General features: G+C 37.9%; 1 protein-coding gene across 1 annotated transcript in view; it reads left to right on the forward strand.

The window, feature by feature from the left end:
• The first annotated feature begins 10473 nt into the window (after nucleotides 1-10473).
• The window catches only part of WDFY1 (WD repeat and FYVE domain containing 1), a 73071-nt gene continuing 67490 nt past the window's right edge, over nucleotides 10474-16054 (forward strand). Inside the window, exon 1 of the mRNA XM_001374261.4 lies at nucleotides 10474-10861. Within this exon, the coding sequence (XP_001374298.1) occupies nucleotides 10725-10861 (137 nt within the window). The 5' untranslated portion in view covers nucleotides 10474-10724. The remainder of the gene's footprint in view (nucleotides 10862-16054) is intronic.

A 16054-nucleotide genomic window follows, 5' to 3' on the forward strand; every position in this document is an offset into this window, starting at 1 on the left:
AGTATTAATTCTAAGATAGAAAGTAAGGGTTTAAAAAAAAAGAAAAAGAACTCTGGCCTTCCTGACTCCAGGTCTGGCACTCTATCTGCTGTGCCACCTAGTTCCCTATAAACACAAAATGCACCCAGAGAAGCATCTATAGGGCAGTTTTTAAGAGCTAGATCCCTAGTTTCAGAGGGAAAAAGGAAAACTTCACAGAGGAGCTAGAACCCAACTGAAACTTTCATTCAATTTAAAGCATGTTCAAGTGCTTAGTCCAAAGCCTATCAAGGAACCCTGAAGGAAGAAGACAAAGATTGTGGCAGGAAGAGATGATAAGAAGTCAGTGTTCTAGGCATGAAGAATAGGCTCATGAGACACTAGTGAGGCAAGAAATAAACTGTCATGCCCAGGGAAGAGTTGCCTCCTATTTAGCCCCTGAAAAATTAACTCTAGCTTGACTGGAAAATGGAGACTGTGATGAATCATTGGTTTAGAACTGCAAGGGTCAGAAGTCATCTCATCCAATCTTGTAATTTTATAAACAAACTCAGCTCAAGTGGTTTGCCCAAGGGAGCAGAAGTAAATAAGCCAACATTCAAACCACAGACCTTGGATTTCAGAGACAGCATTCATTCTACTGTTCCACCAAGCTTTTGTTTAGTCATTTTCAATCTTGTCCAACTCTTTGTGACCCCATTTGAGATTTTCTTGGCAAAGATACTAGACTGGTTTACCATTATCTTCTTCAGCTCATTTGGCAGATGAGGAAATCGAGGCAAACAGGGTTAAGTGACTTGTCCTGGGTGATGGTGTCTGAGGACAGATTTAAACTCAGGAAGATGAGTTCTCCTGACTTCAGGCATGGAGCTCTGTCCACTGTGGTACCCTGCTGCCCTGCCCACCAAGCTAAAACAATTGATTGGAGCCACATGATGTTGTGGTAGAGGGTCTTGAATTCTAAGCCAAAGAGTTTGCATTTTATCCTAGAAACAATGGGGAGCCACTGAAGGTTTTTGAATTAAGGGATATGGTTTTGGAAAAGTATTTGGTAGCAATGTGGAAAATAGATTGGAGGAGGGAAAGGCTGGAAAACGGAAGATTAATTAAGTGTTTTTTATAGATCCATGTGAAATATAATGAGACCCTGAAATAAGGTAGTAGCCAGATGTTGAGGATATAGAATCAATAGGAATAGGCACATGATGGGATAAAACCAGGAGAGACCAAGGGAAGAGTCAAGGGTAACTGAAAGAGAATGAATCTGAATTATTGGGCAGATGACAAAACTTTCCCTGGAAACAGGAAAGTTTCTTTGGAAGAGGAAAATTTAGGCCAAAAAAAGATTTTAATTTTCAGTGTTCTGACTTTGAGATGTTAACAGGACATATGGGCAGAGATGTCTCCTAAGCAGAGAGATTAGGACTAGAATACAGGATCTGGCAAGCATCTTCAGATAATAACTGAATCCTCGGGACTGGATGTTTTCAAGGAGAAAAAGGATAGAAGATCCAGGGCATAGTCTTGGGGACTGTCTCCATTTAGGGGATGGGATATAGATAATGATACTAAATAGCCAGAGAGGTAAGAGGAAATCCAGGAATAGCTGCAGAGAGGTGGAGAATAAGGAAAAAAATTTTAAAACTATAAAATTTAGCAGTTAATAAATTGGTGGTCAGCTCCAAAAGATGAATTTGGATCTCAAGTCAAAGGATCTTTAATTCAAATCTCACCTCCAATGTTTCACCTCTATGCTTCAATTTTCTCATTTTTATATTGCAGAGTTGAACTTCTTGGCTTCTGAGATCCCTTCAGGCTTTAGATCTAAGACCCTTTGACCCTGAGGATTGGTGTTATCTGAACTTATTTGTGGGCAGTAGGAAAGATTCAGTAGAGACTGAAGATTAGAGAGAGAGGGATCAAAAGAGCAGATTCCCACAGAAGGAGATGAAATGGATGACAAATGTAGCCTTGGCTAAAGAGGAAGACCATATCTTTCTTAGTAGTTGAAGCAAAAGAAGAAAAGATGGGTGATGGCATAGATGGGTTTTGAGGCTCTTAATTAAAAAGATAATAGATATAGAAAGAGACTTTAGAAGTCATGTAGCCCAAACCTCTGATTTTACAAACAAGGGAAATGAGGGCCAAAGTCACTTAAAACTTGCCCACAGTTACACAGGTAAAAAAGAAGCAGAGTCAAAATTTGAACTCACAACTTGTGACTCCAAGTTTTGTTCTCCTTTCACTGTACCATCCTTATGAAGTAATCCAGCCTTGATAGCCTTAATTTTCCCAGTAAAGAAGGAAGTAATATTTAGACTGGGTTGGGTTTAGGCTGGTGTTGGTGTGATGGGGTGTGATAGAGTCAATTGGGGAAGAATAAAAAGATTCTTGAATGGTCATGAGACTTCATTTCAATCAATCAATTAGTTAAGGTTTTGGTTATTAAATAACCTGATTTTTGTAGTGGACCTAGTCAGTACAAGTCTGGTGACTTCCTCTACCGGTGTCTAGTAGCTCAAGAGGAGGAGCAGAAAAATTCAATGGGAAAGGTAACCATAGGTTGTGTGGTAACAACTGTTCTAGGAATCAAAAGTAGAAGGCAGTATACCTGATTTGTGTTATTTAAATCTAGAGTCAAGACAGTAAGAGGAAGCAACTCATGTCAGAACTTAAGTGAGAGGCAATCAAAAATAAGGTTTGTTATGTTATATTGGGGAAAAATTAGAAATTGGAAGAAGAGAAAGGATCTCTTTGAGGGAGGAGGAATAAAGGAGGAGGAGAAAAAATGGTTACTAACAATGGAGAGAAACCAGATTTGTTCAACTCTTACTTTGTTTTCTCTGCCAAGGAGAATGATCTTTTGGTTTAGGAAAGCTAAAAAAAAATGAATAATAGAGAGTTGACAATCAAGACAAGTCAGGAAAAGAAGAGAATATGTGACTATCCTTGATTAACTCAAATGATCAAGACCATATTTAATACATCCCTGGGGGACTGCAACAATTTGTTGAGTCACGGTTGGGTCATTGCCAGTGATCCTTGGTCATTATTTATTTATTTATTTATTTCTGAAATAGATGTCACTTTAATAAAAATCATACATTTCAATTTTCTTTGGTATTTGTAACAAATACTTTTCATTTGTGGTAAACTTTGAGTCATAGCTTCTCAGCATTGAAAAAGGACCTAGTTTAATTTGCCCTCTTTTATAGATTCTTCTACCCTCTGGTTAATTATTTTTTTCAAAAATGTTTTGTTGATTGTGGTGTTTTTTTTATTCCGTCACTATCATTTCCTACTGCTTCCCCACATTGGTCATTTCTGAAAATATATACCTCATTCCAGATATATATCATCTACCACCAGTCTTCTAGGGGTGGGAAATATCAGTCATACATTTTCACATCCTGTGACATCCCTCCTCTTTCCATTGTACCATGCTAATGAAGGAGTTCAGCTCAGATGGCCTCAATTTTCTCAGTAAAAGAGAAGGTGATGTCATCTGCTGGGCTTGAGATGATGTTAAGGATGTTTTGTTGGATGGTGAAGTAAAAAAAAAAAACCACTCCTGTGTGTGGCTGAAGTAGTGTGATGATTCTAATGATAAAGGTCACAGGAATTACAGACATTGGTTTGAGATTTGAGAGACCAGTGGGTTCAAAGGAACATCAGCCTGAGCTAGGATAAAGGCAGACTCTGGAGGTGATGGAGCAAACAGTGGTCCAGACATAGAGCTCCTTCTCCAAGAGAGGAGAGAATGACCTGGAAACTGATGAAAGAAACAAGCATCCAGAAAGAATGATGGTGAGATGAATGGACTAGAATTCAAAGAGGGTTCTGAGTGTCAATGGCAAATAGAAGGTCTAAAAGTGATCACTGGGAGTAAGAAGTGTGCTGATCCTTATTTTGGGCCAATATGTTGTAGGACATGAGGGAAATAGAAACCAGTTCAAGAAAAGGAGAGCAGGAATGAGACATCTGCTCAAATCAAGTTTTCCTGTTAGATATCCTAGAAACAGGTATCTGGGAAAGGGACTTTTTGCCTTGCAGAGGGCAAGTTTGAACCATAAAGGCTAGGGAAGAAGTAGTGATATTGTTAACTAGGAGATGGGAAATACCAGTTGAATGAGCTAAATGGCAATTGTAAGAAAGTGGCGATTGAACTTGGTTTGGTAGGAGGAGGACATTAAAAAGTAGAAATGAGGAGAGAGCATATTTCAGGCTCTGTGTATGGTCTGCATAAGTACATAAAGAAAGAAATGGGATTCTGAATTGGATAAACAGCTAGAAGTCTGGTTTGGCTGGAATATAGTATATGTGAAAGAAAATAATTAGAATTTAGTTTGGAAAGGTTAATTGGAATCTCAACATGTAGTACTTTATTTTTTTCAGGTAATACTTTAAAAATACATATATACTTAATATTTTTCACCACCTAAACATTTAAATAAGTATATTAAAATATGCAAAATAAAATGTAAATTACATATGCATGCTAATTTAAACATCTGCTTTTGGGTTCCCTTTGGATTTGTTTTACTTGGATACTTTTCCCTCTTGACTTAGTGGCTGTTATTTTTTTAAAATGTAATAATAGTTTATTTTCCTATTAGCTTTTCTTCTCTTTTCATCTAAATATTTGTCATTTCTCATATCAGAATACACACATCACAATCTATTTGGCCATTTCCTCCACTCATTGCGTTTGTGTTATTTCCATTATTTTGTCATTACAAACAATGTTTCCATGAATATTTTCATACATACACAGCTTTTTACCCTCTCAATAATGCCCTTAGGGCCTAATTCTAGTAATGGGATCCCTAAATCAATGAGCATGAACAGCTTTATAGCTCTTAATGTATATTTCCATTTTGTTTTCTAAAAAAAAATTTGCAACTGCTCTAGCAAAAATTTTAGTCCCATTTCTCCATGTTTCTATCAGCATTTAATTCTATCACTTTAACCCCTCTGGTTTTGTGTAATACTTTAAAATGCAAATATAAAGAGCTTGTACTTTACCCAATAGGCAATAGGGAACCATTTAACCAATCAGAAGAATCATAATTTTGTCCATTGTTTAACAAATTGGAAAGGCAAGACTGAATTGTTCTGTAGTCAGCTTAAATGTAAGTACATCCTGCACACATTTGATGTTTCTCTAGCTCCTCTGGCAATTTCTGCCTAGGTGGAGCTTTTCCAAAAAAGAAAATCACTTTATCATCATCTGACCTTGTTATTGTGTTCAAGCTGGTTTAAAAATATTTTTCTCCAAAAGTAGTTCCCAATTTTCCAATTCTTATTTATGGGACCACCATCCATCTTAGTCACCCAGATTCAAAGTTTTAAATGAGCTTTGTCTCTTCCCTCTCACTCACCCCACATGTCTGAGTTGCAAAATTTGAAATTCTGCTTCTACAACATCACCTGGATCTCTCCTCTCCTTTCTACTGATACTATAATTCATACTCTTATTACCTTTTATACAGGCTCTTAATATCCTCCTTGACCAACCTCAGTCTTCTTAGGATAAACTGGTAAATACTTACAACCCAACAACCAGCTGTCTGGGGAAAGAAAATATATGCAGGCCACACTCCTAAATTTAAGCTGACTCCAGAAAAACCCTTGTTTGCCTTGTAAATTGTTAAACATTTGATTGTAATTAATCGCAATGTAAGACTTTCCTAGTTACAAATACTAAATACAACATATCAAATTAAAAAAAAATTAATTTTATTATAAATGTTATTTTATTATAAATTTCGCAATCATCAATAAACACAAACCTTTATTTTTATTTCATTATTTCTTTTTTAAATAATAATTTGGTTTTATTTTATTTTCAATTCTTAGTTCTTTCCTCTTCCCCCCACCCCATAAGGCAAGAAAACCAAAACTCCTAGCAAATATTTGTAAGTATGCAAAACACATTCCCACATTAACCTTATCTGACAATTAAAAAAAAAAAGAGCAGAAAAGATGCTTCAGTCTGTACTCTGAGCCCATCAGTTTTCTATCTTTAAGTGGAATGCATATTTCATCATGATTACTTTGAAATTGTGGTGGATCATTGTTTTCATCAGTGACCAAGTCTTGTGAAATTGATTTTATATACAATATTGCTATTAATATGTATACTATTCTTCTGTTTTGCTTACTTTATTTTGTGTTCATTCAAATGTCTTCCCAGGTTTTTTCTGAAACCGTCCCCTTCATTATTCCTTATTATTATCATTTTAAAATTTAAACCCTTACCTTTTGTCTTAGAATCAATACTAAGTCTCTTTTCTAAGGCAGAAAAACAGTAAGGGCTAGGAAATTGGGGTTAAACCATTTGCCCAGGATCACACTGCTAGGAATTATTTGAGGTTAGATTTGAACCCAGGTCTTCCTGACTCCCAGGCTTGGCTCTCTATTCACTGAGTCAAATAGATGCCCTGTCCAGTTATTATTTCTTAAGCAAAATAGTATTCCATCACATTCATATACCATATGTTCCAATATTTCCCAACTGATCAGTATCCCTTTAGTTTTTAATTCTTAGCTTCTACAAAATGAGTTGGTAGCGTGTTTCCCATAATGCAAAGTTTAAATCCCATAATGCAAAGTTTAAATTCTTTTGAGAGTAATTTTAGAATAAGAAACTTGCTACTTCTGTAACAATTGAATAATATTTCTACCCAGATATATATTTTATAAAGTTTATTGGAAAGGGTAGACAATCATTCCTATAAGTAACCTGACCACATGGTCCCTAGCCTGCAGATCTCATCCTCTATTCTTCTCACCTGCCTGCTCTGTTCCCTACTTTTTCCTTCCTCCTTCTCTTCTCCATCCCCCCTCCCCCCCCAAGCACAAAGCCTTGACTTTTTTGATGTACAGCAGGTAGAGGGATGCAAACCTGCTGCAACTGTGTTATTTCAGGAATGTTTGATGGACAGGTCAAGCTACTCAGGAGGGGGAGGGAATGAACTTCCTTGACTGGGGTTGACTCTCCCCTTGCTTATTTTTTAATTAATCAACCAAAGCTTGAGCACCCCTACTTGAAACTAGGTGGGGGAGTTTGCAAGCCACTTAGAGAGCTTCACCCTTTCAACTTAGTCAGAAACTTGTGAATCTTCTCATAAGAGTTTACACCCTCATAGGACAAGAGGTGGAACCTACCAACACTGCCCCTCTGGGCACCTTTTTTTGTAAATAAAAGCTGCTAAAAGTCATTTTGACTTGGGCTGTATTAATTTTTAAAATCAGGGACCACAGTATTATCTTAAAATTCTCATCTATTTAGTCCAACCCCTTAATTTAAATCCTTACACCAGTTTAATAGCTTGGGAGGCAAAGATCCAAATTGCTTTCAAGAATAGATGTGAACTAGTGTACCTGTTCTCTCACAAGCCCTTCAGCACTCATCATTTTCCTTCAAGTCATCTTAGTCAATCTGATGTATATAAAATAGTGCCTTAGAGTTGTTTGAATTGGAACATCTCTAATTATTAATAATTTTAAGTATTTTTTCATTGTTACTTAGTTTCAGCCCCAAACTCTAGAAGTGTTCCAGGTCAAAAGGGACATGGGAAATTCCTTTAAGATCTCAGAAACATTCTCCTTGAATATCCCCTGGATCTTTGATTAACATAGATATGTATCCCAGTTCCACCAATAAACCTAGGGTGGTATCTAATCTAATCATCTTTAGAACTCCATAGATCATCCCTGGTGCCCTCAGGACACAAAACATTACCAAACATCCCTTATAACCTCCCAACCCAAAACATTACTTCATTCCTGCCCCCTTCCCCCCCCCCCCCCCCAGTCCCCACTGTAACTCCTATAGTTAGGAGGTTCTAAATCTTAGTCTTCTTAGACCCTAAGAAGTCAAGACCCTATCTCCTCAGAGGCAGTATTCCACCTACTAATCCAACTTACATTCACTTTAATAATTCTCTTTTATTTTTAAGTTAATTATTGGAGTTGTCATTCTTGACAAGGGTACCCATTGTTGTAGTAAGGATATAAGATTAGCTTTGCTACAAAGCAGGAGATTCTACAGGACAGAAGCAGGGCCAAGATTCCTGAGCTCTGAAGAAGGCAGTTTCTGGGCAGGCAGTTACTTCTCTGGAGGAGACAGGGAGGTGGTGGAGTTGCTCTCTGGAGAAGGGGACTTTTAGGCTGCCAGGAGACTGAAACTTTCCTTCAAACAAGTTTTCATCTTCTGGAAATGATAGAGAGAGTGGTAACACTCCACACAGGTGGACTGTGTGAGTGAAGTCATTTCTCCCTTTCCTGATCCTGTGGGTTGCTGGGACTTCTGCCAGATCCAAGAGGACATCAGTCTGTGAGACTTCCTTTGGCCCTTGTTTCTATACCTACAAGTCCTTAAGGATTAACTAGAATAGTTTAGAAAGTAGACTTATAGGTAGAGAAAACATTGATTAGTGGGTTTAGTACTCTGACTTTGGGTTTAAGTTTAAATCTTCCAAATTCCCTTCCCTTCCTTCTCTTAGTTTAAATAAAGTTAGTTATATTTATTTATATATGTGCTATTATTTTATTTACTTTATCATCATCCAGGCCCTGTGTTTTACTTGAATTTCTTCTTCCGAGAACTGCCTATTCACATCCCTGGACCACTTATCCATTGAGGAATGTTTCTTATTTTTGTAAATTTGACTCAGTATATTGTGTATCTTAGGAAATGAAATCTTATCAAAGCTACCTGCTGCAAAGATTTCTTTCTTCTTTTCTAATTTTCACTGCAATGGTTTTTTATACAAACCATTTAAAGTTTGTATTGTCAAATTTAATATTTTATCTCATTTGGTGATGAACTTTTCCTCTTTCCATGGATCTGATGAATATTTTTTTCCAGTTCCACTCATTTGCTTATGATGTCATACTTTATTCCTAAACCATATACCTATTTTAAGCTCATGTTGGTATACAGTGTGAGATGCTCCTCTAGGTATAGTTTCTGCAAGACTGATGTCCAGTTTTCCCAACAGTGTTTGTTGAATGAGTTTTTGTCTTAATATAATTGGGATCTTTTTTTTTTAATCAAAAACTAAGTTACTGTATCCATTTGTTTCTGTGTGTTGTACACCCAATCTCTTCCATGGATCAATTTTCTATTTCTTACCCAGTACCAAAATACAAACCTTTCAATAAGCAAAGAACAGTTTTACATATATAACTGTGAACTTGATCCATGTTTTTATTATTATTAAATTTTTTCTTACCAATTACATGTAATAAATTTCCACATAGATTTTCCCAAGTTAGATGATAGAATTAGCTCCTCTTCCTTCTCTTTCCCTTCCCTGTGTTGGCAGGCTATTTATTGTTCCATATTTTTAAAGGCATGTTACATACAATAAGATAGTGACCAAATCATCCTTTTTGTGAGCCTTTTTGAAGTTTTATGTATTTAAAAATGTTTTATTCATTTTTTTGATACCTATCATTATCCAGTAATACTCTCCTCACCCCTATGTAGCCCTCCCTTGAGAAATTCTGGCTTTCTGAAGATCCTAGATTTGGCTGGGAGGGGTTAGTTGTTTTTTTTATTAAGTATAATAACTATCATAAGGGAGTAGGTACTAACAAAGTTGTCCAGTTTGTGCCTCTTAGGAACTATTTTATGTATTAAAAAAATTATTTTTCCTCATTTCTTGTTCTGCAGTAACTCCCTCCCTTTTCTGCCTACAAGGTCTCCTTTGACAAATGCTACCTTCCTTAAAAACCTAGTTTGAGAAGCTAGGAGAAATATGCAGTTTGTTTACTTTAAAAGGGAATTTTAAATATAATAAGGTAGTAACAAAATTGCCCCATTTGTGCATCCTTCTTAACTAAATATTACAATTTTTCTGCATATTTATTATTATTGTTATTCCCTCTTTTGCCTACAAGGCTTCCTTCCTTTGACAAATACTATTTTAAGTTCCTGGATTGTGAGTTGGGGAAAACATATGGTTTGTTTACTTAAAAAATTAAAGTAAATATGACAAGATAGTAATATTTGTGTTTCCTGAACTATTAAAAACAATTGTTTTACAGTTATTATTCAGTATCCCTCATCAGACTACAAGATCTTCTTTGTCAAATAGTAGTTTGTTGTTGTTTTTAGACCCTTACCTTACTATGAATAGGTTTCCAGACAGAAATCTTAAGGCCTAGGCCTAGGGAGTTAAGTGACTTGCCCAGGGTCACACAGCTTGAAATTGTCTGAGGCCACCTTTGAAACCAGAACCTCCCTTTTCTAGGCCTGGTTTATCTATCTAATGAGCCACCTAGCTTCTTCTCAAATATTACTTTTTTTAAGAACCTGGATGGATAGGCTTGGGGGGAATATATAGCTTGTTATTTATAAAGAATATATTAATTACAAAAGGGGGGGTAACAAATTTGTCCTTTTGGGCTTCCAGGATTTTTGTTTTATGTGTTAATGCCATACATAATTCAGTACTCACACAAACTCTCTCTTTAGAAATACTACTTATCAGAAAATTCTACCTAGAGAAGTTCCCGCCCCCGCCCCAGTTCGACTAGTCTGCTTCCTCCTAGTTGAGGCGCAGCCTCCCCAGACAATACAGTGGATGTGCGGCGGCGCTACTCGCGGATATACGGCCTGGGAATCACCGACTGTCAGCTGACAGGGCTACCGGCCAGGAGAACAGGGAGGAGAGCTCGCCGTCGTCTCTGCCGACGCTCTCGACGCTTCCGCCGCCGTCGCCGCCGTGAAGATGGCGGCGGAGATCCACTCGCGGCCGCAGAGCAGCCGCCCGGCCCTACTCAACAAGATCGAGGGCCACCAGGACGCCGTCACCGCTGCGCTCCTCATCCCCAAGGAGGATGGCGTGATCACGGCTAGCGAGGACAGGTCTGGATAGGGCTGGGCGGGAGGGAAAAAAAAAGAGAGCGTTGCGGGATGCGGGAGGGGGGGGGGCGCCTGAGCTCCAGGCCCCCATTAGCTCCCAGCCCCCAGCTCCGGGGGCAGCGTTCTTGGCGTCAAATCACTCGCGCTCCGCTTCCATCTCGGCGCTCGGGGACGCGACTCGAACTTCACGCACCGGGGGTCCCCAAATTCAAGTTGGGTAGTTGGGTCGGATGCATTCTTCTCCCCCTTCCACTTCTCTCTGGTACTTCTCAATACTGGCGGCTGCCCTCCCCTCCAATCGTTCTCTTTTCTTCATGACTTGCTTCCAATTGTATTCCCTCCATAGCTATTCCCCCCAGTGTCCCCAAAGGCTAACTTCTAGCCCAGATTCCTACCGCTTTTAAAGGCAGACCTTGCTCTCATATGTTGACAGCGTAGAGAGCTTACTGTGCCTCCACTTTTCTCCTTTTACAGCTGGAGAGAAGATAAATACACAGAGTGCTGCTGGCGGAAATGGACAGTCTGTCCCCTAGACTTTACTTCGGTCCTTCCTAATTTGTCTTGTCTCACTTTCTATTTCTTCAAAACTGTAAAGCTTTTGGGTGCGACTTGTGCTTTATGGTCCACAGACCTAATTTCTATCAGTGCAAGAACTTTTTTTTAATTACAAAAACTTGAAGGGCCGAAATTATTTGGAGAGAAGGTAAAACAATTGTGTTGGACATAAAGTCCACTTTTTGGACTCTGGAATTTAAAGTACTGTAGTTAATACAAGACCTAGGAGCTGAAAGTGACCTTACAGATCATTTTCCAGATGAGTAGATCGACGTTGACTTGCTCAGCGTCACAAGTTTGTTAGTAAAGAATCAAGAGTTTACTTCTGACTCACAGGGCAATGGACTTCTCATAAAGGAGGGTGATTCTTGATCGCTTGTTAGCTTTTCATGAAGATGCTAATGGGGCAGCGAGGTAGCTCAGAGGATTGACAGCCAGACTTGGAGATGGGAGGTCCCAAGTTCAAATTTGGCCAGCAGTTTGATCCTGGGCAAGTCACTTAATCCTCATTGTCTAATCCTTACCACCCTTCTCCCTTGGAACAAGGGAAGGTAAGGGTTTAAAAAAAATGTTACCAAGTTTTACAACCCCACCGTCTGGCTTTTTAATTTAGTTGTTTTTAAAGCTTATGCAATCAGTCTGCTTGGCATGTATTCTTAGACAATTCACTTGTTTCCCATTATGATTACTGTTAATCAACTCAGTTAAAAGAAAATACATTTTTTTTTTTTTGGAGCTCACCCTGAAGAGTTCATTGAAAGTGGATTATAGGAATTAAAATCTTTTGTACTTGAGGTCACTCAAAGATAAACACAAGTTATCTTGGAAAGTGAAACTTTTGGGTCCCTTTTAAAAACTAGGTTTGATTAAGTTTGGTAGGGTGGGTGGCTTCGGGCTATTCTTTTCTTGGCTTTCATTTATATTTTTCCAAGGAAATGTGCCAAAATCTTTGACTCACCTTGTGTTTATTCTTGTGACACATTACAATAAGCTCCATTTCCTCTCTTCTGGCCCCATTTACTTTATTTTTAAAATCTTAAATCAACAGTAAAGGAAGGATTATCAAAAAGTGTTACTATTGTCTTTATGAAAAGCAACTGTGACTATTCAATTCAGGGGAAAAGTTGAGTAGCAGCAAGAACTTATTATTTGGATAGCTTTATTTTTTATTTTAATTTTTTTTAAACCCTTACCATCCATCTTGAAATCAATACTGTATATTGGTTCTAAGGCAGAAGAGTGGCAAGGGCTAGGCAATGGGGGTTAAGTGACTTGCCCAGAGTCACACAGCTGGGAAGTGTCTGAGATCAGATTTGAACCTAGGACCACCTGGCTCTTAATCCACTGAGCCACTCAGCTGCCCCCTGGATAGCTTTATTTTTTTTTTTATTTTTTTTTAAAACCCTTACCTTCTGTCTTGGAGTCAATACTGTGTATTGGCTCCAAGGCAGAAGAGTGGTAAGGGCTAGGCAATGGGGGTTAAGTGACTTGCCCAGGGTCACACAGCTAGGAAGTGGGTAAGGCCAGATTTGAACCTAGGACCTCCCATCTCTAGACCTGGTTCTCAATCCCCTGAGCTACCCAGCTGCCTCCGATAGCTTTATTTTTTAAAATCTTTTTGTGTATAATGAAAACTGCCTTGGGATCTCAGAAGACAGGATTCTAGTCCTACCTCTAACATATCCTGACTGTGCAACCAGTCATTTAACTTCTGATGAGGCCATTATGGTCAGTTTACAATGGAAACTGATCCCTGAACTGGTTTTGACTTTAGAAAACTACAAGTGAACATTATCTATATTGTATTGTAATTTATTTTTTAAGGTATTTTCTAGTTACATTAAAAAAAACCAAAACCCCAGTTCTGTGGCAGAAGAACAATAAGGATTAGGCAATAGTAGTTAAGTGACTTGCCCAGGATCTCATAGCTAGAAAATATTTGAGATCATATTTGAAACCCAGGATCTCTGGGTCTCCAGGCTTAGGTTTCTATCCATTATCTGCCCCCCTCTCCCCCTTCCCAGTTACATTTTCATCTGGTTCAGGCCCTCTGGGGAGTTATACATCTCTGCTTTAGGCAACTTCTGAGACTTTTAATGTTGTAGATTTCTGTTGGTAGATAAGGTTTCCTCTTATCTTCATTTTTCCTATTTTAATGAAACTTACTGGTCCTAGAGAAAGAAAAAAGATTTCTGTTAATTAAAAACAAACAACAGAACAGGGTTGGTAGTATGAATATGAGATATTGCATATTTCAAATATTGAAAGATGAATTTTTAGATGAAGTCCCTATCAAAAATCTTTCACAAGGCAGAGTAATCTGTATTGTATATAATGTAAAAACAAAAATCATTAACACTGAAAGAAAAAAAATGAAATGAGATTTCAGGTGTTTATTTGCATAAAGGGAGAAATTTAAAGTAGTAAAAACTTTAAGAGAGTATAAGGAAGTTTAGATTTTAGGCCTTTTACTTGGATTAAAAAGAAAAAAATTGCATATCAGCAAGCTTATAAGGAAATTGCTGTTGGGGTGCTCTGCATGGGTCTAAAATAGTCTCTACAGGAAAGCTAATTTTGTTTGGCAATAGTAGAACAAAGACAGATCCCATTTGGCTGCAAATATTTGAGAATACCGTATTTCATTTATGCATTTTCTTAGCCTCTATTGTTTTCTAGTGTATTTTAAAATCTACTTAAGAATTCTAGTCATCTGTGTTAAATTGAAACTTATCAACCTCTTTTTTTTCCTGTTAGAGGCCAAGTGTTTCATAGAAAAATTTTGTAGTTAAAAAAACTCCATTGAAAACAATGTTAAGGGGGCAACTGGGTAAGTCAGTGGATTGAGAGCCAGGCCTAGAGACAGGACCCTCCTGGGTTCGAATCTGGTTTCAGATACTTCCTAGCTGTGTGACCCTGGGCAAGGCACTTAAACCCCCATGGCCTAGCCATTACTACTCTAATGCCTTAGAACCAAAACACAGTATTCTAAGATAGAAAGTAAGGGTTCAAAAACAAAACAAAATAATGTTAAGTCAAATTTAGAAACATCTGGAAGGTCTAACAATGTGGTAGTCTGGGAAAAACCTACAGATATTGACGTCAGTTCATGATCAAGTTCTGATCCTTGCTGTTGTGTTTTGGTTCTCGTGAAACAAATAAAAGTGGTATTTAAATTTGATTTAGAAATCAGGACATAAAAAACGGGTAATAAACCTTTAAGAAGATGAGTTTACACCATCATTGGAGGTGCTTGTTTTACTGGGGAGCCATTTGTTTTTCCTTTCACCGACTCATCTCAGCAAGACTCAAAATGGTTCGGATATATACATGAGTACATCCTTGTCTCTGTTACTGATTTCCAGTAACCCCAGCTCAAAACCCTGTAGTCATGAGTCATTTTTTTTGTTCTAATATTTAGAATCTTGTCATTTTCCCCCTTAGAAATATGTAATTGCCCCTTCTTTCATTACTATATTCAGGTCTTCACATGGGACCTAGATGATTGTGGCAACCTTTTAGAAAATTTCATGGAGTTTTAGATTTGCTCCGTTCTAATCTAGGCTTCCTGAATAACCTTTACCATTTTTATCATGCCTTATTTTCACACAAGAACCTTCAATGGATCCCAATTTTCTCCCATGTGTAAAGATTAAAATTAGGGAATATGGGGAGACTGAGGCAGGTAGAAATTAGTTTCTCTCTGCAAGGAGTATTATATTTTTTAGAGGTTTATTAAGGATTAAAGATTAAAGAATATACAAGTAAGAAACATGTGCCTAGGCCAGAGGCCTAGACAGAATAACCTCACATCACGGAAGAGACGTGTCTGCTCCAAAACAGAAGTCCAAAAGAGAGCTGCCCCAAAATCCTTTGCCACCAGCTTAAATCCTTCCTCGATCTCGGCCCACCTCAGAATTCTCGTGAGATTACAAAGCATTTTGGGGAAGTGGAGCAAAGGCTTGTGGGGATTGTAGTCCTGTATTCGAGTCTATTTTTTTACACATGTCGGATATGACTTTCTCTTCTTTTCCCCCTCTTCCACCACTCTCTCTAGCCTTAGCTCAGATTTTTTCCTAGCATGGATCTGATGCTCCAGTCAGGACAGTTTTGTTTTTCTCCTGGAACATACAGTGTTCATCCTGTTTATTTGTTCCATTTATTTTCTTCAGGACTTCCTTTTCCCACCTATCCAGATCTTCTGGTCTTTCAAGGACCATTCAAATACTAACCTACTCAGTTCAGCAAATACTTATTAAACCCACACTATATGGTTGGCATTCCATTGAGTTCTTTCTAACTACTCCCAGCATCCCTTCTCCTTATTTAGATGCTTATAGCAATAAAAGCCTAAATTGGTGTTTCTCAAAGTTTGGTCCACTCCATGAGTCCCTAAAACTGGTTCAGGTGATCTGAAAAGGTGTAAAAAATAGACTTAATCTTTACAAAGGGACAACATTTTTCATAACACTGTTAAGATGTTTTAAATTTCTTGTATGCCAATATCAGTAGATTTAATCCACATCATGAAAACTTTGTGTTTGAGGAGGTCTTCAGGAAATTTAAAAGAGTGTTCTGGGGTCCTACCACCAAAAAGTTGGGAACTTCTGGCCTGTTTCATACATTGATTATCAGATTCCACTT

Source organism: Monodelphis domestica, chromosome 8, assembly GCF_027887165.1.
Source record: "Monodelphis domestica isolate mMonDom1 chromosome 8, mMonDom1.pri, whole genome shotgun sequence".
In the NCBI taxonomy this organism is placed as follows: Eukaryota; Metazoa; Chordata; class Mammalia; order Didelphimorphia; family Didelphidae; genus Monodelphis; species Monodelphis domestica.